Source organism: Coturnix japonica, chromosome 22, assembly GCF_054131305.1.
Source record: "Coturnix japonica strain WE chromosome 22, WE-NBRP24, whole genome shotgun sequence".
NCBI lineage: Eukaryota > Metazoa > Chordata > Aves > Galliformes > Phasianidae > Coturnix > Coturnix japonica.
In genome coordinates, this window is record NC_140684.1 from 4,528,424 (window position 1) to 4,555,902 (window position 27,479).

General features: G+C 43.7%; 2 protein-coding genes across 7 annotated transcripts in view; one reads left to right on the forward strand and one right to left on the reverse strand.

The window, feature by feature from the left end:
* The first annotated feature begins 117 nt into the window (after positions 1-117).
* Positions 118-22,412, forward strand: TRIM37 (tripartite motif containing 37). 6 transcript variants are annotated; one of them, XM_085522023.1, is made up of 25 exons: positions 118-332; positions 594-695; positions 1,824-1,864; positions 2,362-2,478; positions 3,097-3,184; positions 4,247-4,369; positions 5,057-5,180; positions 6,476-6,543; positions 6,722-6,846; positions 8,177-8,227; positions 8,645-8,726; positions 9,740-9,816; positions 10,280-10,459; positions 10,649-10,763; positions 10,963-11,175; positions 11,530-11,666; positions 12,342-12,442; positions 13,394-13,594; positions 15,094-15,405; positions 15,837-15,962; positions 16,475-16,655; positions 17,306-17,424; positions 18,986-19,138; positions 19,952-20,036; positions 22,328-22,412. In XM_085522023.1, the coding sequence occupies exons 1-25, from the start codon at positions 312-314 to the stop codon at positions 22,410-22,412; spliced, it is 3,027 nt and encodes a 1,008-aa protein (XP_085378149.1). In that variant the 5' UTR covers positions 118-311. The 6 variants fall into 6 exon arrangements, with proteins under 6 accessions (XP_085378149.1, XP_085378145.1, XP_015736100.1 ...); XM_085522019.1 differs by lacking the exon at positions 22,328-22,412 and adding an exon at positions 20,439-21,120 and having other exon boundaries at positions 16,451-16,655; XM_015880614.3 differs by lacking the exon at positions 22,328-22,412 and adding an exon at positions 20,439-21,120.
* The window catches only part of PPM1E (protein phosphatase, Mg2+/Mn2+ dependent 1E), a 57,807-nt gene continuing 52,311 nt past the window's right edge, over positions 21,984-27,479 (reverse strand). The window contains exon 7 of the mRNA XM_015880615.3: positions 21,984-27,258. Coding sequence (XP_015736101.3) covers positions 26,195-27,258 — 1,064 coding nt within the window. The 3' untranslated portion in view covers positions 21,984-26,194. The remainder of the gene's footprint in view (positions 27,259-27,479) is intronic.

A 27,479-nucleotide genomic window follows, 5' to 3' on the forward strand; every position in this document is an offset into this window, starting at 1 on the left:
CTCCCTCACCGTCATGGCGCCGTGCCTCCCCGCGGCCGTTCCCTCCGTTCCCGCCTCCACCTCATCCCGCCCCGCGGCCCCTCCGCGCGTGCGCAGTGCGTTGCGCAGGGCGGGCTCGTTGCCGGCCGGCTCCTCCCCATCGCCGCCACTATGGCTGCGGCCGGCCGGGCGAGGGGCGGCGTTGCGCTGCTTGGCGGCGGCGGCGGCTCGTAGCGCTCCGAGCGCTCCACGCTTATGCCTTGTGCCCCTCGAGGGCCGTGCGGTCTGCAAAGCGGCGGGGGGAGCCCGGTCCCTCCGGGAGAACCGCGGTCATGGACGAGCAGAGCGTGGAGGTGAGCGGCGGGCGGCGGTTGCGCTTCCTCAGGGGCGCGGCCCAGGTGTGTGTGTGTGTGTGTGTGTGTGTGTGTGTGTGTGTGTGTGTGTGTGTGTGTGTGTGTGTGTGTGTGCAAGGAACGAGCCCATCGTTACACGGCTGTGAGGTGTGCGGGGCCTGGCGCTGCGTTTGCTGAGCTGGGCGTTGTGTGTGTGTGAATTGTGTGTGTGTGTGTGTGTGAAGCAGGCGGTGACAACAACCCCGATCTGCCCTTTTCCAGAGCATCGCCGAGGTGTTCCGATGTTTTATTTGTATGGAGAAGCTGCGCGATGCGCGGCTGTGCCCGCACTGCTCCAAGCTGTGCTGCTTCAGCTGCATTCGGGTGAGTGTGCTCCTCCTTATCATTAACTGCTGCGAGTCTATCAGCTCAGAACTGCTCTTGGCAATGCAGTGTGTTCCTTCTGGCCCTCCTTGTGCTGTGAGCACTCGGTGTCACTGCGCAGTGCTCCCAGCAGTGTGTTGTGCTCAGCAGCCCTCACTGCAGGGGCTGTGTGAGGGTCTATTAAGGAACAGCTGCGTTGTGACCCTTCCTTCAATGTTCATTCCTCAACTGTCTGTCTTTGTGTGGAGCTTTCTGGAGGAGAAACATCCACAGGGTCCTCATTGCAGCCTTTCAATACCTGAAGGGAACTTACTCCCAGGAGGGGAGTAAACTCTTGGAAAGGGCTGACAATAGCAGGACACAGGGAAATGGTTTTAAGTTAAAAAAGGGAAGATTTAGATTGAATGTTAGGGGGAAGTTCTTCACTAGGAGAGTGGTGAGGCCCTGGAACAGGCTGCCCAGGGAGGTTGTGGATGCCCCGTCCTTGGAGGTATTCAAGGCCAGGTTGGACGTGGCCATGGGCAACGGGATCTGTGGGGTCTGTATGGGGATCTGTGGGGACTATGGGGTCTCTATGGGGATCTATTGGGTCTATGGGGATCTATGGCGTCTCCTGGGCAACCTGATCTAGTAAAGGTGTATGTTTGGTGGCCCTGCCAGGCAGGGGGTTGGAACTACATGATCCTTGAGGTCCCTTCCAACCCGGGTCATTCTGTGATTCTGTGATTGGTTTGATTGTTGGCCTGTAGGTGTCCAACTCGTGTGCCAGTAGGGGGAAATAAGTTGTTTGTAAGCTGGTCTTTGAGGTATCTATTTGTTGCAATATGTTTGTTGGCCCGTAGCTCTGGGAACCTGCACCAGGTCTGTATGTGGCTTCTGCTGTATCATTGGGTGCTGCAGAATTCCTGCCTTCATTTGAACCAGGTAGATTCGAGGACTGCAGCTGTTTCTATGACACAGACAGCAGTTCCTTTTGTAACAAGTGGTTGAATGCTTCGATTTCCAATCTCTACAGAAGGGAAAGTAGAAAATTAATGGGAAGAATTAACTCGTAAATAACAATAGATTGTTCTTGCTTGCTGTTCTTTCCCTGCTGTTTCTTCAATATCTTTCCTTTTTCCTCTCCAGCGTTGGCTGACAGAACAAAGAGCTCAGTGCCCTCATTGTAGGTAAGGGATTCTGAATGCCAGGAATGTGTTATCTGTGTGAATGGAAGGTGGGGGGTATTTTCCCTTAAGGAAGGGGAGGTGTTTGAGAAAACAGCCAGTCATTTTTGCAGAAGTTCATATTCAGCTTTTAAGGTATTTAATCGATAGTTTAAATAGAAAGGCTCATAAGGTGGTATTTCTGTGTTTTATGGAGGTGTTCACTGAGGCACAGCTGAATAATGGGCGGAATTGAAGTGCTGAGAAATGAAGTATTTTCCCAGTGTTACCCAGGAATACCTGAACATAATGGTAGTTCTGGTGTCCCTGCGTAGCTGTGGGCTGGTTTGATCTTCCTTCCTCCAGTAAGAACAAGTCAGCTTCAATTGCAGTGCTGTATTTCTGAAACAACTGTTGACTTTTTGAGTGACGTGGACTTGGCGAATTGATCTCATCTCATTGTGCTCTTCTAGCTCCCAGAGCACAGTTCTTGCTGTAACTCTTAGCAATGCTTCTTGCAGAGCCCCACTGCAGCTCCGGGAGCTTGTCAACTGCCGCTGGGCAGAGGAGGTCACGCAGCAGCTGGATACCCTTCAACTGTGCAATCTCACAAAGCACGAAGAAAACGAGAAAGACAAGTAAATAGAGCATTCCTCATGTGAAGGGTTTGCAGTTCGCTGCATGGGAATGAGCTTTTAGTTTCATCTTGTTCTTGTTTTGAGTCAGGGAACAAACTTAGTTGTCTGATTGAAAAGCTGAATGGTGGCACTGCTTAATGGATGTAATCAGTGTTCTCTCTGAAAGGTGGAGTTAATTTCTGTTGCAATAGCACACAAAACTCCTAAATTCTGTAATTTCTCATTTGGATGAGTAGAGCTTACATGAGAGAAAATGTGAGAAGAAGCATTGAGAAATGGGCAGAGACTAAATGTGTGTTCTGTGCCTTCTCCAATTCCTGAAGCTTGGTGGAGGAGCAGGGAGAGACACGGTGGAGGTTTCCCTGGGCTGTGCTTGTGCATAGAACTGACCTTGATTCAGTGGCAGTAATCTCCACCTGCTGGGCTTAAATCTGGTTTGATGACTACACTCTCTCTCTGTGGAATCCTTCCTGACAATACTAAGGATGTTTACTTTACAATAGATTTTTGTTGACTGTTCTTGCAAATCTATGCTAATGCTTTATGCTCTACTGGAGCTCTGGGCTTTATGATGTGTACCCTCCATGGTTGATATGTTGTTTTTCTGTTTTATTTGAGGTGTGAAAATCATCATGAAAAGCTCAGTGTGTTCTGCTGGACCTGTAAGAAGTGCATCTGCCACCAGTGTGCGCTCTGGGGAGGAATGGTAAGAGCAGCCTGCTGGAATGCAGCACATTGCTGCAGTGAGGAGCTGCCAGCATCGTGTCCAGCCGCAGGCTGAGGAAGCAGGGAAGCTATGAAGCTTGATTTGGCTATTAGCATGTCAGTGCTATAGCTGTGTGTGCTTTTACAACATAACGTGGATGTGGGTTTTGAAGGGTAATCTCTTGTGTTTCTAATTAGAGAAGCAAGGTGAATTTCTGCTAAAAAGAAGCTAAAATAACAAGGAAGCTAAAATAACAAGGAGTTTCAGGATGTCGTGGACAAACAGTAGGTGGTGGGGGGGAATTTTGGCCTCAAGTTGCACCAGGGCAAGTTTAGGTTGGATATTAGGAAGAACTTGTTTACAGAAAGGGTAGTTAGGTACTGGAATAGGCTCCCCAGGGAGGTGGTTGAATCGCCATCCCTGGTTGTGTTTAAGAGCCGTTTGGATGTGGTACTCAGGGATATGATTTACTGTAGGGTTTTTAGTTAGGGTTCTGGTTAGGCTGCGGTTGAACTTGATGATCTTCAAGGTCTTTTCCAACCTGGGTAATTCTATGATTTTATGGGCCAAGGAAAAATCTTTCTCAGTATTTAAGTAATGCGTTCTGAGTAGTATGTATCAGCATTGCAGTCTATCACAGTTTATTATCCTCTCAGTGGAATATTTCAGGGAAAGGCTGCTGTAACACTTTGGAATATAGGTGGTTGAATGCTGCTTTAACAGCCTGCTGCTCTTATTTGGGAAGGGTGTTTTAGTAGTAGTAAACCTTCCATCTCTATTTGACTTGTTAGGGCTGCCCAGTGAAGAAAGCAGTTTAATTTTGGAGGACTTCAGACAATTCTTGACGGGAAGTTTGGATGTTATGAAAGCCAAATTCATGACTTCTTATGAAGGGAAGCAAAGGGCAGACTTGCAACTTGCTGTCTGCTTTGGAGCTTGTCCAGAACGAGTGATACACGAGGAGGCTTTCCTCCCCTCTGTCAATAATTTAATAGGAGCAGACTGAAGTTAAAATGATGTTCTCTTCTCCTCTCTTGATTTATTTATTATCATTTTGAACAGCATGGAGGACATACTTTTAAGCCACTGGCAGAAATATACGAACAACACGTCACAAAAGTAAATGAAGAAGTGGCGAAGCTTAGGAGGAGACTCATGGAACTGATCAGTTTAGTGCAAGAAGTGGTAAGAAATTGACTCAAAATGATACCATGTTTTCCTGCAGTGTACCATTGTCAGAGGATGATGAAGTAGTGCACTATTTCATATGCTCACAGATAATTTTGGTACCTGTGCACAGTTGATTGTGTGAAAGTAAACATGAATCTCTATATAGAGAGATTTTCACCACTGTGCCAAACCAGTATGTGAGTGCTTTGTTCTGGCAGATCTTATTCCTCTTCCTTTGAGAAGATGTTGCTCAGGTTTGTTGTTGGTCACCCACCAGAGGGCACACTTATGTGTTCAATGAGAGCTGAGGGATATTTATAACATCATAATGAAGTACTTAGTTCGTCAACAGGAATAACCTGTAATGCAGCTCATCTAAAAACACATTCCTGTTTTCTTATTCAATACATGGAACTCAATCATTAAGACCAGGATTTTTACTTTTTCTCATAGGAAAAGGCTGGAAGAGGCTCTAGAAAGCGTCCTTGCATATATAATGTGTGGCAGCCCACTCCATGGCAGGAGGGTTGGAACAAGGTGTCCTTTAGGGCCCCTTCCAACCCAGCCCATTTTATGGACTTATGATCTCTGGGGTCTGGGAGATCACTGTATGATCTCTGGGGTTGTATAAATAAGTGAAATGTACAGAAGTGTGAGCACTCCATCTTTGTGCATGGGGTTTTTGTTGTTTTTCTCTTTTAGGAGAGGAACGTGGAGGCAGTGCGTAGTGCAAAGGATGAACGGGTTCGGGAGATCAGGAACGCGGTGGAGATGATGATTGCCCGTCTGGACACACAGCTGAAGAATAAGCTTATAACATTGATGGGTGGGTACAAATTGGGAGTGATGTATTCAAAATGTGTAAATCTGCTGAGGAACTTTCACAGCCTGGGATCATGGCTGCTTCGTGCCATTTAATGGGGTTAAGCTGGAAGCGGACAGAAAACTACCTACAATAGTGGTTGTATTTAATGTTGTAGTTACTGCATTGCAGCCCTGAGTTGCTGGAGGTAGCTTGTTTTGTTCATTTCAAACTCCTGTAAAATAAATAGCTCAGAGAATACTAAACTAAAAATACTAAAAATACCAACTAAAGCTTAGTTGGAAGATATTTGGTGCTTTTTCTCACAGTGACGTTACCATGATCGTTGGTGTTAGCCAAGAGAGGAATCTTCGTTATGGTGTCTCCTCTTACTGTAATTGGAAGAACTTGAAGTCTTTATTGCTTCCTGCTAAGCAGCCATTCAGAGCTGTGTGTATGGGCAGTCTGCAAGTGAAGAGTATGGCATCTGGAAGCAGAGTTACTAGTTTAGTTTCTAATGCTTTTTGCTGACTGGAGGCTGGTCACCTGAGTTCATAGATAGCAGTACATACTGGAGATGACAGCTCTCTGAGATACCAGTCTCAAAATGTTACACGTATGAACTCAGTCTTGCAGGATACACAACCCTTACATCAGAGCAAACAAATAGATACGTTGTTGGTCCTGTATCTGTGTTATAAGGCCTGCTTTAAGGTGTGTGGTTTGAGGATCAGTCTTAGTGTTGTGGCAGAACGCCTTGGTTATTTGCATGTACAGATTAACATTTTGTCTGGGTAACCCCTTTTTTCCTAAGGATTACCAAGTGTGCTTCAGACATTTCAAGTGTGATGGGGACAAAGTAAATCCCCATGAGAGAAAAACAGAAATGTGACAGAGGGTTTTTGTTCTTCCTTGTCCCGTTCTTCCTTGTCCCATTCTTCATGCTAATTGATGTTTATGAATGCATTTAAACATTGTTTGGCTGCTCTTTTTATTGTTGTTGTTTTTAATGAAGAAAACAATCATCAAAGTGTGGAGAAAGTGGACTTGCAAAATGTCTGCTAATATAAGAGAGATTTCTGGAGGAAAGCAAATGCAGTGAAGTCAGTCCTGCTTTTTTTCCTGTTCAAAGAAGTGCCCTGAAACAACAAACCTGCCATTTCTGGGACACAGAGAATGTTTCAATATTGTCTTAACCTCAAATGAGTTCATTGCTACAGCTCTAATTAAAAACGTAGGCTTGCTTCTAAAATGCTTTCTCAATCAACCTTGGGAGTGTGTCATCTTGTTTTTAAACAGGTCCTCCTTTCTTTAAACAGGTCAGAAGACATCTCTTACCCAAGAAACTGAACTTCTGGAATCTCTGCTTCAAGAAGTAGAACATCAGGTGATTATGAAAACAGCTGAAATGTAACACTTGTGTGTATAACCACATGGGTAGTTCTTCAGTTGACCTTCTTTCTTTTTGGCTTATTTTTCAAGTATTAATTGATAGAGCTATTTGTTTAAAACCCACAGCGCTCAGCAGCTGTTGTCAGCATCCTTCTTTCTGTGTTCCCTGGTAGTTACGGTCGTGCAGTAAGAGTGAGCTGATATCCAAGAGTTCAGAGATCCTGATGATGTTCCAGCAGGTTCACCGGAAACCTATGGCCTCGTTTGTCACTACTCCTGTTCCTCCTGACTTCACAAGGTAAGTGTTGCTTTTCCTCCCTGTTGCAGTTTGAACATAAGTGTCTTATAACTGCTTTGCTAGTTACAAAATAATTAGAGGAGAACATCCTATGTCCCATGAAACAGATTTCAGCTGTATGGAGGAGGTTGTTGTAGTGAGTTTGGGAGGCAGGGTGTATGCTGATGTGCATAAGCATTATGTAAAACAAGAGCAGGAGGGCATGACTGTATTTTATGTGTGGTTTAAAAGCATGGGTGATAAATTCCTGATGGTTAGGTTGGTTTTGGAGGGATTCCCTGATGACCACCTCTGGTGAAGGGGACTCATACTTTGCCATGTGAGTAATCTGGTAGCATGGTTCCTTTCATTTCTTGCTGTTGAACTTGATGTCCCTGATTCAATTTGTGTCCAAGTTTATACACCAAAAATATCTGACTGTGTGCCTTCCCGTAGCAGCATACACCTCACATAGATTTTCTGTTCCTGCAGGACCTTTGTCATAAGTCTGTATCCCTGCTGGGGACTCAGAACAGTGGGTTCGAGCTGACTAGATTATTTTTTTCCCTTTTACACTTAGCTTACTGGTTTGTCCTTTTTCTCTAATTAATAGGGTGGTTCAGTGTATAATTGCAAGGCTCTCATGAGATGCCTCTGCAGGTCACCTTAATTCAGAATATTTAGACAAAATCACTTCCTAACACTCATTTGTAAAGAGAATGCTGTTAGTGCTGGGCTCTGAGGAGGTTGCAGAGTTCAAGATATCTGGCTGCAAATAAATCATCTCCATAAAACTGCAAGCATGAGAAATGTGAGAAGAATTCCTCGAATCAATCTGGGCTGCTTTTAAATGCAGTGTCAGGTTGCAATGGTTTCACTGTCCTGAAGTGTCTTCTGAAAAAAATATAAAGATCTCTCTAAGGTAAACTTAAAGCTGATGATTCATTTTCCAATGAGGTGTCCCGTGTTCTTGAAGCAGAAACATTTCAGTTTTATACTTAACAGCAACAGCTGCATGCTCCTAGAACTAGCAGTGAATTTTAAGCTAAATTCAATCTATTGAGAGATTATTAGGCGTTGCATGTAATGGGGCAAAGTCTCATGTCTATCTTCAAATACTTTCAGCTGCTTTTTCCTCATAACATGAAATAGTCAATTTTGTGTGCTATCACCTGGGGAGGGTGGTTTATAAATGGAGTTTTCAGAAGTGCTGAATGAACCCGGTGGGGTCCTGGTGAACATCAGTGGCTCTGGTGAGCTGAGGGATCTCAAGGGCTTCTGAAGATTCAGAAAGTTGGGATTTTTAGTGTCGCCTCATTCAGTGTATTCTCATGTATTTTTCTCCTCCCAGTGAATTGGTTCCAGCCTATGACTCAACTACTTTTGTATTGGAAAACTTTAGGTAAGAACGGAACTTATGATATTTCTGTGACTCCTAAGAGCCACTTTCTGTTTCTTCTGTTCACGTGTGATATTTTATTAAACACCAAATAGTCTTCATTGAAGGCTGTTGCATCTGACAAACTTGGTCAAGATGTGATTTCCCAGGTGAGCAGCAGTTATAACCCGTAGCTAAATTGGAAATTGGGAAGGATTTTCCATGATAAAGACGAGATACTTATTGTACTTTATACAAAAGATTGGATCATTTTGCAAGGAATGCATGTATTCTTAAGAACACTTAATGTTACGCGTGGCCTCATGCTGCTACACGACTGTGCAGCAAGAAGGATGGACCTACAGAGTGCAAATGTTTGAGCAGTGCATGGAGGGTTTTGCTTTGTCCCAATAGCAAATGTTTTTTCTCCTCTCTCAATAGTACTTTGCGACAGCGAGCAGATCCTGTTTACAGCCCACCTCTTGAAGTGTCTGGACTGTGTTGGAGGTTAAAAGTTTACCCAGTGAGTTACATTTTCAACTAAAATTGTTATCACACCTGAACTCCCTGAGTGACATGCATTTGCTTCTGACTGAAATATCAATTTCTCTTTGAGAGACATAGGTAGAAGGATGGGGGAGGGGAGGAACATAAGGCTGCAGAATTAATCATGAGCCAGTGGGGTGTTCCCTCTCTGCCTCCAGATATCCTTTGCTGAATGTTCTTAGTGAACTCAGTCTGGTTAATGTGTCTGCACAGCATTGTATTGTAGTAGTACATAGGTGGGCTGGTGTGTAAGTCTTCAGTGTAATGCACATTAAGGATTGTCTATGTGAGGTGTGCTGTGGAAAGGCTTTAAAACTGATTTTCAAATGGTGAGTTGAATCACTTCTTCAATCCAGAGGGTTGAAGTTGAGCTGTTCTTTGTTCTCGATTGTAATGAGTGTAAAACAAGTTCTGTCGTAATGTTTTTTTCTGGTGATTCAGACACATTCTCTGTGAACTGACATAACTTTTTCACTTTGTTTGTTCTTCTGAAGTAAAAATGACCCTTCCTTCAAAAATGAAGCGGCTTTGAAATACAGCTTTACATAAAGTACTTTGGAACTGATATTTAACCTGAGCTGTTTTCATCTTGAGAGTTAGAGGGGAAACTGCACAGTTACAAACGAATGCGTAGATTTGGAGCTGCTTTTTACTGCTTTTTCATTGATATGAATTGTTTTCCAGTACACTGACAACTACTTGTCTATTCAATCCACCACTTAAGTGAACTTCTAATTATTAATAGATTAACTAAAGCTCTGATACAAATAAGGTGTTTACGCACTTCCAGATGTGAACTCTTCACTGACTCAAGTTACAGGCAGAGTTCTAGGTCACAGAAGACTAAAAAGATGAAAGCTGTAGTGTATGCAATGGACTACTACTGACAATCTGATTGAAACTGTTTCCTGAAACTACTTCAGGAGTGCGTAGAGGTGCGTTTTATCTGGTTTTGGTTTTAATCAACTTATTTCTTTATACTTTTTCAAGGATGGAAATGGAGTCGTACGGGGCTACTACCTGTCTGTGTTCTTGGAGCTGTCAGCTGGCTTGCCAGAGACATCCAAGTAAGCAAACCTCCTCTGAGAGCAGCGGTGACTTTTGATGTTGTTGTGCTTTTTTTGTTGGTGGGTTTGTTATTTTTTTATTGCTAAAGCATCTGAAGGGTTTGGAAAAGAGCAGCCTCAGGTCCTGTAGTGTTGCATGCGACTGGTGAAGTCAGTGCTAAAAGGACTGGTGAGATTCCTGCTGGCTGTTGAGCCTGAAGATGTTTTCAGGCTGTTACTCAGTGGCTTGCTCAAGGAAGAAAGCAAACTGGCTAAACACCTGATGGGAGTATCTGTCTCCTAGCATTCAGACATGGTTTACTCCCCGCTTCTGCCTTCTTTCCCCAGTAACGTTTTACAAGTGAGTCACCTTTCTGGGTGGACACGCTGGCTTCTCAGAAAGGGCAATTTGCTTTGGCTTGGTGCATTCGGCAGTTCTGACTCCTTTGTTTTGGTCTTTACCTTGTGATCTTCCTATGCATAGGTATGAGTACCGCGTAGAAATGGTTCACCAGTCCACCAATGATCCCACTAAAAACATCATTAGGGAGTTTGCCTCTGATTTTGAAGTTGGAGAGTGCTGGGGTTACAACAGATTCTTTCGTCTAGACTTGTTAGCCAACGAAGGCTACTTAAACAGACAAAATGACACTGTGATCCTAAGGTAAGAAAGATGTTGTGTGTGGGGGGGTTCTGTTATTATTTCATAAGAATCATAGTTCCATCCCTTCTGCTGTGGGCTGAGCTGCCCTTGCAGGATGTCTGTGAGATGACATTTCAGGTCATCCAATGTTCTTACACAGGGCTGGTCAGACTGTCAGAAAACTGAAACTTCTCAAATGTTGCTTTGAAGGTTCCAGGTGCGCTCACCAACCTTTTTCCAGAAGTGTCGGGACCAACACTGGTATATTGCTCAGCTGGAAGCTGCTCAGACAAGTTATATCCAAGAAATCAATAACCTCAAAGAAGTAAGTTGGATGTGTATCAATACAAAAACACCTTGTATTGCCTAATAATTCACTGTTTTAGGTTATGAAGCTTGTATTTGGCATTTTTTGACTTGGATAGATACACATGCTGTGTTTTGATGGCATTTGTATAAACCAGAAGGACTTGATTCAATGGTGCTTCTCCATTGTTGTGTTTCTGTGTGTCTCCCTAATTAAGAGGCTCACAATTGAACTTTCCCGGACTCAGAAGTCACGAGGTATTTCACCTCCAGACACTCACCTCAGTCCCCAGAATGACGATGGACCAGAAACAAGATCAAAGAAGTCTGGACCAAGCACTGTGGCACTGCTTGAGAATGTTACTGCTCCGGGGTCAGCGCGAGATAACAAGGAAGAGGATGAAGAGAAGATCCAGCATGAAGACCTCAGTGTAGGAGCAGTCTTTATTTTACCTTCTTTTGTGTAGCCTTTTATAATAGATGAGCAGTAGGAACTTTTGTGAAGTTCTGAATTGTAAGTGAGACTTAATCTCTTTGTGGAAATAGGAGACAGTGGGTTTGACAGTTAGCAAGAGGTATCTTACGCGATGTTGTGGAACAGAGCTACTTGATCCCACTGTAAGGAGGTTTCCCAATTGCAGCTAAAAAATGTAGCTCTGACTGTGCTTTCAGACTCTCCCAACTTCTACGTTCCAGTGTGACACCTCTGTGGGGAGAAGGTTTGGGTTTGTAGCTTTTGGCAGAAGCAGTGAGGTCCGAGTTAAGTGTTTCTCTTTGTTCTGTAGCACGAACTCTCTGATGGTGATCTGGATGTAGATCTTGCTGGAGAAGATGAGGTGAACCATCTTGATGGCAGCAGCTCTTCAGCTAGTTCCACAGCCACTAGCAACACTGAAGAGAATGACATTGATGAAGAGACTATGTGAGTAACTTCAAGTCCCAGATAATCACCTTGTGTTTCCCAAGCAGTAAAAATTCATTTGCTATATCACTGTTAACAGTGCATTTGGGAGTCAGTGCAACATAAGGGATGTTTCCTGTACTGGAAGTAACATAAGCTGATAGAGTTGATGTTAAACAAAGAATTTTCAGGCACTGGTTCTTTACTTTCTGGTCTCTTCCTTTGCTTTTGTGGTGTTTCTACCTTTGGTAGTCTGTAAAGATTCTCTGACAAAACAGTAAGGAATTTGTTTCTACACTGATCTATGTCACAATGAAATAGAGCTTGGTATTAGAAAGTGATGCAGTAGGAGTGTTAATAAGGACAGGTAGTTACTGAAAAGCAGAGGGCTTAATTTTCTTAGCTGACACACTAATGTCAAATCTGAGAACATTCATTAAAACGTGAGAATGTGTTGTAACGCGTACGGATACAAAAGTTTACAGGATGAGATTTTACAGTCTGGATTTGTGTGAAACTTTTAGGCTCCTTGTTAGGGAGTCCGTTGTTTTATTAATACACTCTGTGTGTAGCTCAGAGTGCAGGAGCTTCATGGTGCTTTGTGCTTTTCTTAGTGGTATGTGCCATCGTGTTTAACAGGAGCAGCCAGAATCCAATAACTGTATTCTGCCATTTTCTCCCCAATCTTCTCTTAAGGTCTGGAGAAAACGATGTGGAATACAGTAATAATATGGAGTTGGAAGAAGGCGATCTCATGGAAGATGCAGCAGCTGCTGCTGCCGCTCCTGGGGCGTCAGGTATGAAAAATAGCCTTCAGAATTCCTATGTAGGCAAAGCACTGCTGGACTTCTTCCTCTGTTCTTTTTGGAAGCGACGTCAAACTGTGTGTTCTGCAGGCATTGCTATTTTTGGAAGTGCTGCATCATGCAGTTTGTTCTGATTATTGCAGCGTAGCAGAAACATCTCAGTGGTTTGGTTCAAATAAAGATAAAAGGGGCAGGGGGAAATCCAGAGATGTTTAAAAGGATGTGAAGTTAGGAGGGGGACTTAGGTGCCTCTCAGAAAACCCTTCAATTTCAAGAAAATGAAATTGGAAAGCATTTCCTTTTTACTCGTATCTGTGTGGCCTCTGAACGTGTGATGCATCACTCCAGGTTTTTGTGCACTATGAAATCTCAGCTACGTGGAAGGGAGTGAATAATCTTAAGAGTCAAGAAGAAAGAGATTGAAATTGTTAAAATAGGGAGGTGTTCTAAGATCTCGAGCCTTCTGGAGATTATTATCACACAAACTGTGAGCCATAGGCTAATAAGACTGAAATATTGAATATGTGCGTATTTATATATGGTGGAGATAGCCATAGAGATGACCTGATCAGAACGAATGTTCACTAGAAATGCTGCAGAGAAATCTAATGGGAAGGGTGAAAAAAAGTAGGAAGTTTATGTGCGTGCCTTGAGAATAAATGCTCTTTGGATTGATTTATTAATTGATCTATTCAATCTATTTATTAAGAGATTTACATGGAAGATATGAGCCAAACACTTTTTTTTTCCCCTCCCTTCCTCTCCTGTGGTGTCACTTTGCTTAAAGACTATTGAAGTACATCTGACTGCTTTCAGAACATAAATCCATGAAATAATACTGATATTTGTTACACTTCTTAGAATGCTTTTATGCCTCATCTACATGAACTTTCCAACTCTTGTCATTTAAATGCATGCTATTTCCTCATAACTCTTCCTTAGGTACCAGCCATGGCTACACCAGTGCAAGTGGAAGACCTTCAAGGCGAGGAGGAAGCGCCCTGGGCTCAGCAGCTAGCAGCAGTTTACTTGATATTGATCCCTTGATTTTAATCCACCTGTTGGATCTGAAAGACAGAAATGGTATGGAGAACCTCTGGGGCCTCCAGCCACGTCCACCTGCCTCTCTTCTACAGAACAGAGGTAACTGCACATCAGATCTCAATTTCATTCCAAACTGGAAGTGTCTCTTGAGAATGCAGTGCCAGAGTTAGAAGTAGGTTTGTGGACAGGGAGAAAGAGAATGAAGGGCCGTTGTTTTCCCTGATAGCTAAACTTTCATATCCTCATCTGTGCTCATCAGTATGCTGCATCTTAACACGTTCTTTGTCTTGATGGGTGACCTCAGCATGAGAACGCTGTATGACTCAACTGAAAACAGAAGTGTTTATCAGGGAGTATCGTCTTGTCTTGTCTTGGGGGATGTGACTGATCTGGCTGGCTGTTTTGTGTAGTAACATTGTAGTGATGCATTTCATGCAGTTCATTTCAAAGCCGCTGTGGGAGATGAATGAAAGGCCCTTTTCTAGAAGGGGTTAGCACTGGAAGACGAAACAACTCAAAACAGCTATCTGCTGAGAAACGCAGTTACAGCTCTTGCTTCACACAGTTTGTATGTATAGTGGTTGAGAGTACTGGGATGGGAGCACAGTGTATGTGAATGAGGAGGTAAATCCTGGAATCTACTTCTATATGAGAAAGGCACTTTGAACTGGAAAACTGTAAAAAGTAATTGGGGGGCAAAAGAGACATAAGCTCAAGCAGGAGAATGATGAAAACCAACAGCTCAAATTGAGAAGATGCTGCATTTTGGGCTGTAATACTTAGGCAAGATCAGGCTCATCTTTTGTATTTAATGGGTTCTTGGTCATCTTAAGCTAGATCTTAAGCTCATCTGGCTGCAGCTGGAGTTACCCGCTGCTGAGGTACATGTATGGTTTGGCTGTTCCCAAGTCTTATACAAGTCATGCAAATAAGAGAAAGCTGCTGTTACATTTGGAGTTTGCTGAGCCTCACTTCTTAAGTTGAAGGTTTTTAAAAACTCTGAAGAGCTGAATTTGCAATAAAACAGTTATAGAACTTACAGCACTTCAAACAGACATCAAAGCTGATCGATTTCTGTGTAAGCAGCATGCAGATTTTCTCAGGTATTGGCTCTTTGGCACAATTTTATGTACTTAAGGGAATTTCTCCCCTAGTTCCAGATTTCTTTGATTTTTATGTGGTAATGTGAGATGGTGGTGGGATGGGAATCTTAGACGAGCTCTTAACACGCTTTACAGAAAACACGTAACAAATTTGACATTTTAACTGGCAGCCAGGCTCATGAACTCAAGCTTATCTGGCAGTATAAGGGAGCTCAGCTATCATCAGAATTTATGCCATGGTATCAGAGCTCCTGCTCTTTTTAAAGAGCAAGGTCTATGCCCTTCCTCAGGCAGATAGAAATCTGTTGTCCCTTGGTTGTGCAATACCAGCATCCTAAATTAAAGTGCTGTAGGAGTATGAAAGAAAGCGTCTTAGCCCTTGTATTTACAGCAGGGCAAAAGGTAGAATTCTTATGGCTATTAAAAGTAATGTCCATTTTTATCTGAGGACAGTGTTACTTACCTGTTGTTCTTCAACTCTTCTCTTTGGTAAAGCATCATCGTACTCCTTAAAGGATCGAGACCTGCGGAGGCACCAGGCGATGTGGCGTGTGCCGCCTGACTTGAAGATGCTGAAGAGACTTAAAACTCAGATGGCTGAAGTACGAAGCAAAATGTCTGACGTAAAAAACCAACTCTCAGAAGTAAGGAGCAGCAATGCTGGCTCATGCGATGGGCAGCCCAACTTCTTCTCCATTGAGCAAGGTGCTTTAGCTGCCTGTGGAACAGACAGCTGCAGCAAGCTGCAAGAAATAGGAATGGAGCTGCTGACCAAGTCTTCAGTGACCAGTTGTTACATAAGGAGTTGTAAGTACTCACGGAGAGAGTGGGACATGGATGCTCTGTGAAACAGGAGCAATCTTATGACTTGCATTGAAACATGGTGACAGCAAAACTTGGTATTTTGCTGTTCCAGTTATCAGTCCTCCATTCCTACACTTAGAGAAGTTCCTGCAGCACTGCCACAAGCTCAGAGAACCGTGAATCTGAGAAGTCACAAGCAGCATGAGAGGTGGTTTTAGTTCACCTTCTTACCTTCCAGCTTGGGGGCTGGAAGCTCCCAACTTAAGCTTTCCTTTGTCCTATGTCTTTTGACAGGAAGTGTGGAGGAGTTGTGTGCACAATGGGGAGTTAAGCCCTATGTTAGTCTCATTGGTCATTAACTTCCCTTAAAATTAGCACAGAATGCTGCAGGCATTCTGGTTAAATACTTATTGCATCTTCAACTGTGTTTGCAGCTGCGGGTAAGAAGAGTAACTCACCCAAACCTATTCGCTCTGGAGCAGCAGGGAGTCTGTCTCTACGAAGAGCTATGGACTGTGGGGATAATCTTCGGTTAAAGGGGGACGGGCAAACTTGTGAAGGTAAGCAAGGTCCTCTGTACTGTGAGGTGTGTTGTATCTGTTGTACAGAAGTGGATGTGGCAACTGAAGTTTGCTTGAAACTCGGCTGGATCTGTTTGCAAACCTAATTAATGCTGCTGTACCAGCACAGAGCTCTGATAGTGGTCTGCTGTGGGTGCTGCTGTGCCTGAGTGCAGCCTCATCCACAACATGAGTGGCTGCTTTGCTGCTGCCAAACAATCTTGCATCTGTAGCTGGGAAAAATAGTGAAGAGAGTGTCTGTGTTACTAGAAAGTGAACTTTAACTGCGTGAGATGGGAAACAGAGACTGTGTGTGTGGTCAGAGCATGCACAGACGGTATGTGCATCTTGTGCGATGCTTAGAAAGCATAAGGTTGGAGTGGAGGATATGCTCGTACACATCTGGAAACGCACCAGTGATATAAAATGACTGGATTTATTCTTTTTAAAGTGGGTTGTGCTTTGAGCATTTCTCCTTCTTTTTTCAGGTGGAGTTGGGAGTTCATTTTCAGGTGGAGTTGGGAGTTCAAAGTCAAGCAGTCGCCATCACTGTCCCAGGCCCCTGGTCAGCAGTAATGCTTCCGAGGCACTGCCTAAGCCAGAGGAAAGGCCTTGTGAAGGGTCAGATTCTGATGTGGGAGCTTCTGGCTTAAATGCTGCTGTGGAGAAGACCAGAAAAGCTGGTGCTCTGGGGTAAGGAATTGTGTGTTCCCTCCTTCATCTTGTCCTTTTTTTCTCCTTTCCCTTGATCTGTGAGGAAAAAAATACCAATCTGCTGAAATGAGGTGCTTGTAACACAGAAGAGGAATTACTTCCAAGCCTAATTGGTGGCTGTGTTTCCATATGGGTATCAATTTTTGGCTCAGTAACCTGAGCACAAGTTGTACTTTTCTTCTCTTTCATTCTGATCAGCCGTTGATGTAGTCTGCTGCTTTGATTTGCAAGGTGGGCACCGTCTCCTGTCCCTCTGTTCCTTGCCATAATATCATCTCTCTGAAGGTTTCCACTTCAGGTTTCTTCAGAGAAAATTCTTCACTGTGACTTTCTCAGCAGTTTCATAATAACTGTTGTGTAACTAAGCCGAGTGCAATGGAGTACTTACATTTTATTCTACGTAACAACAGGGGAAAAAAAATCACTTTTTTAATATATTTTCACCTTAAACCTTGAGGGGTTTTTTGAAATTCTTAAGTACTTTGAAATTAGTCAGAGCTGGAAGTGGATACAACTTGATGAGTTGAACAAGATGTGGCACCGAAAGGAGCTGTTTGGTTTTTTATCCAGAGCTGTATGAAAGCCAGGTTTCTAATGTGGATTTCTGTCTGTCTCCTGAATTCTTTCAGATCAAATTCTAAAGGATATCGCACGGAGGGGACGCAGTTGGGTAGTTTGGATGAAGGCTCTGAACCTGGTGAGCTGCAGGGTGTGCTTCCTGAGGGTGCTTCAGCAGGACCAGAGGAAGGTAACCTGGATGTTGTGAAGGGTGGATGCGGTGTTACAATGCTTCCGATCTGTGATCATTTATTTCTGTAATGGAAGTAGCTTGAAGGGGAAAGGAGGAAAAAACAGCAGCTGTTTCTGTGGCTGCTGAACTTTGCTGTAACGTTTTGCAGCTGTGGTATAAATCTAAATGAGAGGGGAGTATCTCTTGCCACTACTGTCCATGAATAGTGATATTACGTTACAGCATGAATGTAAAGATCTAGCAGATATTGTGACAAGGTGCCTTCTGCTTCTCTGGACCTGCCTCTTTACCTCTCAATGTACCTCATGGTCTCTTGCTGTGCTGGTTTTTATCATGACCTTGAAAATAACAACTTATCTAGTTAAACCAGTGGTCAGTGACCTTGGCTTTAAAGTCTTGTGCTTTCAGGGACACACCACAGTGGTAACTACCTCCACATTTGCACTGGAATCCCTCCTTCAGCAGCCCAACTGTACTGGGTGTTGTGGTACATAATCTGGTTTCCTTAGAGACCCAGAGGAAACTTTTCCCCCACTCCCTTCCTGCATCTTTTCCATGCTGGAAAAAAGTATTATTGGCGTTCTTTTTGAAAGTCCACGTAGAAGAGTTTTTTTTTTCTCATCTTGCTAAAACTCTCCTGCCTTCCACCCCTGCACTAATTTGAATTTCAATGACTGAATTGTAGCACAAAGCCTATATTAAGGTGCCAGCATCCATCTCTATCTGCAGTGTGCAATATTGTGTGGGAGTTGGCATTTGCAGAAGGTCTCTCAGTGACAAAACTGAATTTCTGCTCTTAGTCACTGCAGCGTGATCACGATGTGCTCCTGCAGTTCTCCTATAATAGCAGAGAGTCTTAACAGGAAAATGTTTTAAAAACTAAAAGACTTCATTGTTAAAAACACCAGGAGACAAATGTTACTTTTTTTTTTTCCTTTCAGAGGAAAAACTACAGTGGAGTTGGCATCTCAGTTAATGCTTGTTTTCTCTTGAGTATCAACTCTGGAGAAGTAGAAGAGCAAAGCAAACTCCTTTGGTCACCCCTGAAATGGTTTGAAAGGGAGGTGGAGGTCTTTGGCTGATAATCAATGTGCTCTCGTGCTCTGGTAAAACAAAATAAGCTACCTTGACTATTGAGAGCTGTGGTTCCCTTTTGTAGGAAGAGCTTGTAACAGAGTATTGCTGCTTGACCAGCCTGCTTGGTGTAGCCGAGCAGATGGTTGCAGTGCTTGTTAGCTGTTGAAAAGCCACCTTTATTGTCTGTCCTACTTGTAGGCAGAGCAGCTCAGACAGGAAGGAACCCAAGTCTGCACTCAGCTGGTGACATGTTGGAACTGCTCCTCTCCAGTTTTGCTGCACAGAAAAACTAGGCTGGTTCCAAAGCTGTTCCCTGCTGTCCTGTCAGTAAATGCAGTCACTTCTGAATGTGCTCTTTCTTTTTTCCTCCAGTTCTTGGTATCCGATAACTCTTACATCTGAGAAACTCAAATACTTTAGGTATAGAGACCTTACTGCTGTTGTTTTTGCTTTTGTTTGATTTGTTTTATTTCTTTGGCAGGTGGGTCGTGTCAGAAGCACGTCCTTCATCTCCTGCCGGGAATGAGCAGTGACAGTGACATTGAATGTGACACAGAAAACGAAGAGCAGGAGGATGCCAACTCCACATCGGAGGGGTTTAACCATGCCTTCTCTGTGCAGTCCTCAAGTGAAGGTAAATGGGCTGTGTGAGCAAACCTTCCCAGATGCTGCTGTGGGTGCATCAGTTAATGCAGGCTGCTATTGAAGCGAAGATTATTGGTGGTACCTGTGGAGGTACTGAGCGCAAGTAAGAGCCAATAAGATTTAGATCTCCTCTCTTGGGATCCTAATTAAAAGCAGATCAAAACAGCAGAGGGGAACTCTTCGTAGCCTTGAAATGTCAGCTTAGGTGAGTCTCCCATTGGGGAAGCGTTGAAAACCCATAGCTGAATTGGAGCTCCCTATGTACCAGCACTGACACTAAGTAGGCTGCAACTTCAGGGACGTAACCACTGCCTTAGACATGAATTTGCATCTTAATTGGCAGGAGTGTGCTGTGAGCACTTGAGATGAGTTTTTAAAACGGCACTGATGTTTTTCTGAAAAGCTTTAACCTTCTGATGAAATTAAAAGCTCTAAGGTGACATCTGATGCTGGATGAAGCTGGCTTTTGGCCTGAATAAGCATTGTGCACTGCATTAGCAGGATGACCTAACAGCTCATTTAAGTAATTGGTTTACTGCTTTGCTGTATGTCTACAGCAGGCTCTAAAATGTGACAGCTCATCAGAATAATCAAAGCATCGCTCATATCTGTGTTTGACTGAAGTGATCTTTAATTTAAGCCCCGTGGCTGCCCTAATGCAGTGTCAAAGCCATCGGGTACGGCAGCGTTGCTGATTAAGTACATACAATACAGCAGTGTTTGCAGCTGATGGAAAGTGAACTCGCTCTGTTCCAGTTGCTCACCTGATGAAGGTAACAAATGTTGGTTGGTTTGTTTTCAGCTTCAGAGCGGTGCTCAGTGTTCCCAGGGGGTGATCAAGCTGGTCCTGATGACCTCAGCTTTGTTAATGGAGAAGACACCACCAGGTATTTCTAACTGTTTGCCTTAGCTGGCTTCTGGGGTGGCTGTAGCCCAGGGATGCAGCTTTCGCTGCTGCTCTTAGAGCTGCAGAGATTAAAGGAAACATTCCTCTTTTATTTCCAGCAGACAGATGGGTGTTTGCACAGCCTGCCACAGGGGGATGTGTGGCTGACCCGCCTCTTCAGGGCTGTTCAACTATCTGTGTTTTTAAGGCAGTCCTTAGAAATGATGTGGTGCTACAGGGGGAGCAGCTGAGTTGAGCATGCTTATGTAATGGCCAATAGGCTCTGGTTGGGTTTTGGAATGTAGTGTAGCATTTTGGATTGTCAGGCTGTGCTGTGCCTGTTGAAGCCTTAGGAGTGCCCTGTCACGAGGGTGTCACTGAATGCTGGCTTTCTTTGCACCAGATAGAGGACTGCGTTGGGGCCTGAAGACTCTCTGGGAAGACGTACATTTATTCACTGGAGCTTAGTCCAAGGCTGTTGTTCATGGCTGTGTGTGCACTCCGTTCTGTCAAATACCATTGTGGTTCATCTGCAGTCATCTTAAGTCCGTTACTGGGGCAAAACGACCTTTGAAGGCCTCGTTGTAAAGGCTGCATTCCTGCTGGCTCTGCCAGCTCCAGATGCTCTGTAATGATATCCAGAAGGTGCTGGAGCCCCGTTCCTGTATTCCAGGATGTGTTCTGCTGTCACTGGAATAATGCCTACATCTGAATGTCCTCTCTGTAAGGGGTATGAATGGCTGGTGTGAGAGCGCTGCCTCCCTGCGCTGCAGCGGGTGGAGGTGGCTGAAGTAGTGGGCACAGAAGTTGTTTCCCTCAGTCTGTGATGTGGACCAACCTGAACTCATTGCCAAACTTTCTGCCGCCGTGCGTTGCATTTTAAGCTGCTAAACTACTCGTGAAGCTATGATGGAAGCCGAATAACTGATTAGTTTAAAAGCATGAGTTACTGTATCTGATAGTTGTCCTCGTCTCGTCTGACTACTGATGGTCATGTTTGTATGAGTGTTCCACAGTGTAAGTGCTGTACAACTCATAGTTTAAAACTGTTTGCACTTTGTTAATAAAATGAATGTTGAAATCTGCTCTGAAGTTTGAGACGTTTGTGTGTGAAGATGGAGCTGATGGCAGAGATCAGTTGGGAGCAGCAGCACACTGTTAGTAGCTTGACGTGTCCTTCAGCAATGAATGGTGGCGATGCCTGGCTGAGTATAGAACTCCCTTTTTTATCCTGAATTATTTGATGACAGTCCATAGAGAATTCTAAAGCTGTGTGTTCATGTAGAAACCCCCTTGATTCCTCAGTTTCTGCCCGTCCTCTGCTGTTTAGCTGAAGGAAGGAGCTGCAGCTCTGCTGTGGGTTATGCACACCTTCTTCCTGCTGCTGAGCACTGGAGGGGGTTTGTGTTGAGCTGCACGCTGTGACAGTGAAGCACGTTTGCTGTAGCACGTTGATTATTGCACACAGCTCAATTAGCAGTAATGGCAGAGCTCTGCCTCTTCAGCACTCACAGATGCTTTACTCTTAGTAAGGGTCCAAGCTGAAGGGAATGATTTGAATTGTCCACATGGTCTGTGCTGGAGTTGGTGTCCAGCACTTGCAGGGGCAGGAGGAAGCAGTACTGTCATGCCTTGCTGATCTCATGAACAACTTGCACGCTGCTGGATTTTAAACCAGTGTTAGGGAAATGGGTTCAGAAGCCTTAGAGGAGTGACTGGTGGCTGGAGCTGGTCCTGAAAGTGCCTGTAAAACACATCGCTCATGGGCTGTGATGAGCAGTTTTTCTCCCAGTAACCACACCTTGTAGCCCAGCACTGAGATGTGTTTTCTCCTCTATATGGAATTGCTTCTCTAGCACAAAGAAAATCTTTCACCACAATGAGGACAGCAGCCACCATCTGGGTGAGGTGTCTTTATTAGCTTTTAAAGAAACAGACTAGCTGGAGCGTGGTTTAAATTACTGTTTTATTAAGATATTGGTAAAACTTCAACAGTTTTTGTATAAACAGCTTCATAAATAAAATATGGATGACTAATACATGGTTATAACTATAAACTCATATGTGAACTGTAGAACAGAAGTGCAAAGGGAAAGTCCCGACACTGCTAAATGATGAGCTTTGATTTATTCACGGCATAAAGAACATGTTAGTTTCACAAACAGGTACTACAGACGGATCGACAGGAGCACCCAGTGCAGCACCCAGTGCTGCAGCTGACCCACAACCTGGCTGTCTACGCATGGAGGCCCTCAGGTTGGGCTCAGCCAGCTTCCCCTGTTCCCGTTTCAGGATCTCTTCTGGAGTGAAGGAGAGGGAGAGAACAAAACAAAAAACAAAAGAACCACTAACAGGATGCAGTTGCGACATACAATAGTTGTACTAGACCCTAAGAGGTGGGATTTATATTTTTCTTTAGCTTTAATGCTGGCAAGTATTATAGTGCGATCGCCTGATTATCAGGGACTGGAGAAGAATATGAACATTCGGAGGTTGTGTTGGTGCTTCATTATTACTTATTGCACGATACAAGGGTAGGAAGTTTTTGTTGCTGTTGTAAAGAAGGTATGAATTAAAGAAAGATTGCCCTAAATTACAGGCATGAACAAAGCTGGGGTATCCCCTTTAATGGCTTTGTTAATGGGACTAGTGCTGAGTGAATAAATTGTGCTGAAACAGCCCCTAATTTAGACCAATCTTTCTCGTATTTTTTCCCGCAGACCATTGCCAGGGTAGGAGGATTTAGTGAAGAGAGAGCGGACCTGAACTACAGCAGTCATTTCTCTACACATGGGATTCATTATGCCTCATCTTATCTGCCCATAGGACAATGCATTTCTCACTGACACACAGTGTTCCAAATACAGAGTGGAGTTTCTATGACAGCGCACCACGATAAATGTGGCGTAAGTTAGTCTGCTTTGACATTGTCCTTCAGCGTTAATAACACAATCTAAATCAAATACTGAATGGTTTTAAGTTGCAAGGACAATTGATGGCACTTCTAGGTAAAAGAAAAGTTACATACATGCGTTTCCACCCACCTTTAGTGCAAATCGACGTGGGTTAACAGCTCCCTGGTCTGGTGCTATACTGCTCTCTGCAACGCAGGCATTCCTCTGAGTTGCACATTTAAAAAGCGTGCACAGGAAACTTGTCAGAGCGGGGATTGAGGAGCCCCTCTAGCACTCACAGTGAATAGCAATACGAGCGAGTTTGGAGCAGCTTCAGGCAGCCTGAAGCCCGTTGCTCAAAACCAGCGTGGATTCAAGAAGGAACATTTTCACTACCTACCTCCTAGTTGTGCAGACACGCTCAATACGTAAACTGAAACTGATGCGGGTTGTGTTGATGCGGAAAAGGGATACTTCAGCTCTTTATTGGAAAGATTTGTTATACAAATTCCACCACTACTAAGATACACGATAAAAATACAAAACACAGGTCACAGACGATCTCAGTATCAACAGTTAATAAATACAATTAAATACTTTTATATTAGCCTAATATTTTTTTACATCGTCACCAGATAGACAATCAAAGTACGAGATACAGAACACTTAGATACCATTAGAGGGGGATTATTGCTTACGTGAGCAAGCAGCAAATAAGGGCACAGGATTCTGAACTGAAGAGAACTACTTCCTATCACCAGTGGCATTAAGAGAAAACACTGCATTTCACAAAGCACTGCTTTTTTTGTCTAGTGTGTAGAATCAAGAGCAGCATATATCAGACCAATAACCACTACTTTAATATTATAGAACTTTAAAGGACTTACCTTACAAATGGTTCCTATCTACTCTATAAATATGCATTTAGTGAAGAAATGAACACTTGCTATCTATACAATGGTTTGTGGTGGGGTTTTTTGTTTTTAACCTGACCACACCGGAACTACGATGGCAGATTGTTCTCCTAGCGAGACAAATGGTACGAGTAGTAGCAGTTATCACTGATGAATCCACACCTAAAAAGCTATAACCTTCCCCAAACAGCACACATGCAGTCCAGTGCTCTTCAACTGCTCCGGCAGGCTGGGAAGAAGTTTTGTCATCCATAATGGTTTGTCATTCTGATGTACTCATACAAAGAATTGCACTTATACACCAACCATCCTCTCAGACACACGAGTCAGCTCTAAGATGGACTTTCAATGCGTTATTATTACTGTGAATAATTTAAAACAAAGGCACCATAGAGATGCCCCAGAGTTGCATATATTCTCAAATTTCCTTAGTAAATGTGACTTGGAACATATGCTGCAGCTAAAGAGAACGCAGACAATGGCTAAGGCTTACTAAGATGACAGATAAGAGCCAATGATCCCACAAGATTAAAAAAGAAAAACATCTGAATGAGATCAAAGGAATCTGAAGCCACACTCCAACTCCTGGTTGCTCACAAAGCCTTTTTGCTATTGACAGAATTGCTTTTAAAATAGTGCATCAAAGACAGAAGAAGCAGAAATTGGCAGAATTCAAACCTCGCCATCTCTTTGTGTTGGATAATCTCCTGACTACTTAATATTAAAATACTTTGCAAATGCTAGCTAAATACTAATACTATTGTTAAATTATTACCGCTAAATGATATGAATTGTACAATAAATGCTCACACAGACTTATTTATTCATACTCCTCCAAATGTCTTATTGTAACAAATAATAGTAACAGGATGCCTGTTCAGTGGAGCTGATGGGAATAGCCTGCTTGCTTACGTCCTAATCCAGTGCTCCCTTAAGGGCTGAACATCCCCTCAAGAGCAGAGCAGAGCTGGTGGGTGCTGTTTGATTCCAGGTTTGATCAACAGCACTCTGCTAATTAGTGTAAGGTCTGCTGACATCCCTCCCTTGTCCTTCTGAATTCAGGTTTGACCAAAGCAGAGCTGGGGATTGTCATTGAGTTTTACCTCCTGCACTGAACCCCAAGCACATCCCCTGCTCGTAGGCATCCATGGCATTTCCATTTGCTTTGGATTGCTCCTGCAGCCCTTCGGACACATTGTGGAAAGCATCAAATTGCAGCACTAAACTCCTTGTAGATGCAACATCTGACTGTCCTTCATGCTACAACCCAGCATTCAATTATGCCACTGCCATCTAGAAATGATCACTGACACCCAACAGCTCCTGAATTGCTTGTTGTTCCTAGCAAGCCGTTCTCTGCCTTGTTGAGTGACAGCAGGACTGTGCTGAACACCTCCACAGATGTGGTTTCTTTTAAGACCTGAGATGAAGTTACGGTGGAGAGAGGTTGGCTCAAAGCATGAAGCACAATCATATTTGCTTAAAACTAACTGAGAACAGTTTCCTAAACTGACAAACAAGAAAAATGCCACTAAAAGCACCAGAAATATACGAAATTCCCTATGCTGCACCTCTAGCCATAGGAAATGATTTCTTTTTTCTTTAAAAACTACAAAAACAGTTTTCTTCATATTCCACATTTTATCTTACAAGAAAAAAATAGGTAAATTATGAGTCTGTACCTCAATCGGAGTCTGAGAACAGAGTAGCAGGAGCTTAGTTTGTCCATTCCTAAGTTACCTGGTAAAACCCTGTATGGCTTTTAGTCTTTTACCTGCAAAAGTGGATGTAATTCTCTGATTCATCTTAATGATAGCCTGAAATAAACAGAAAGCAGAACAGCAGAACACAAAATAACCCACACAACCCTGGACTTCTATGGAAACTTCCTCCCCACTCTTAAGAAAAAAATAATAGTTCTAAACCAGAACCTTTCTCGACATATTGCTCCATAGATGCACCTCAGGTGGGTTCACCTTCCTGCAGTTTCAAGGGCTGTTCCTTCCCAATGTCTGTTCCCAGGACCCAGCTATTCAGCTTTCACTGGTGAGTGTGACTAGACACTGTGCGTGCGGGTGGCTGTGGCATTGCTGGCACCACCAGCAATCCTTGTGGAGACCGAAACAACTAGAATTGTTAATTCCTAAGATCTATTTACACACGGTTGGAGCTTTGCAGGGGACTGGAGCACACTTCTGAAATGCCCACTTTTTTTTTTTTAAAACTTTTTTTTGTTTTTTTATCTTTTTTTTAACTTTTTTTTTTTTTTTTTGCTTCCTGATGATGCCAGTTTTTTTCTTTTGGGAATGTCTATATTTTGGGAGTCTGAAGGGGAAACACAAGGGAGGCAGTTACATCTTACAGCATTGATGAAGGTATGCATCTGGTATACAATGACTTTGTCTTCGCGTCAAGAACATGCTCTCACTGTAAGCGTTAGGACTAGGCAGCCTCCACCACGGGGAGTGTCTTACCAACAGCTTGGTGCTACCACGGCGTCGGACAGGCAAGGGCAGCCCCGACCCCTCTCTATGGGAAGGCTCAAGAGCCAAGAGCGGCGTGTGAAACTTTGGTTTGAGCCTGGCTCCTCGTCGCCTCTTCCCGTTATGGAAATGAAAGAACGCAACTCGTTTTCCCAACGACTTGAACAGTTCATCTTCCAGCCCAAAGAAGATGGGGGTTAAACCCTTCACCCTGTAGATGCTCTGCCCTGCAGCATGCAAACCGAGAGGAGAGCCGTACGCCCTGGGATTGCTCTGTCCACAGGTCAATGATGATGTGCTCTCTGGTGACTCGTTCTTCACTGTTAAACCATTAATCAAGCTTGCATTCTTTGGTGTACCAGGACTAAACACTTGAATTGGTGGCAGGTATTTGGCACTATTAGGCATACTAGTTTCTGTTTTTGTCAGGTCTAAATAACCTTGATCATCAAACGGGTTAATGCCGGACCCTATGCTTAAGCTAGTTCTATCAGTGAAGGAATCCACTCGTCCTTCATAGCCTAGGTCAGCAGGTGCTGAGCACTGGTGCTGGGGCCACGGTCGCTTGCATTCTCCATGGTTTTCCTTATCTTCCCCATTGTCTTCTTGCCCACCTTGAAACGAGTTCTCTGTCCAGTCCGACTCCTCACTAACGCTGACTGCTGCATTCATGTCCCTGAGAAATACCACAATGACAGTAATGTTGTCGCTGGAACCGGCATCCCGAGCGGATGCCACTAATTTATGTGCTACCATGCTGCTGTCACCATTGTTTTCCTTTAGATGGTCAGCCACCACTTTGACCGCCTCATCGGGATTGACCGTGTCATAGAAACCATCGCAGGCTAAAATGAGGTAGTCTTCAGAGCCATCTAGTACAGTGGAGGCAGAGTCTGCATCCCCACAGATGTATGGCTTGTGCTCAGCATCCCCTGTGGAAATACAACATGTACACAAGACCATGGGTTTGCAGCTGCAGCATCTGGAAGACCTTTAATTAACACAGCATGGAGCAAGTGGCTCTCCCTTCCTCAGGCTAGAAATTACTCGGAACAGCCCCTCAAACTAGAGGCAAATATAGAAGTTCTGTCTTCAGCTGCATTTCATGTTTTGGTTGCTACAAAAAAGTTTGCATTAAAAAAAAACCAAGGCA

Excerpts from the sequence above, each read along its gene's own strand:
- TRIM37 (XM_085522023.1), top strand. The coding sequence starts at position 312 with ATGGACGAGCAGAGCGTGGAG. Across the intron at positions 15,406-15,836 it reads CAGTTGTTACATAAGGAGTT|CTGCGGGTAAGAAGAGTAAC; the intron begins GTAAGTACTCAC and ends CTGTGTTTGCAG. Across the intron at positions 19,139-19,951 it reads TGTGCAGTCCTCAAGTGAAG|CTTCAGAGCGGTGCTCAGTG; the intron begins GTAAATGGGCTG and ends GTTTGTTTTCAG.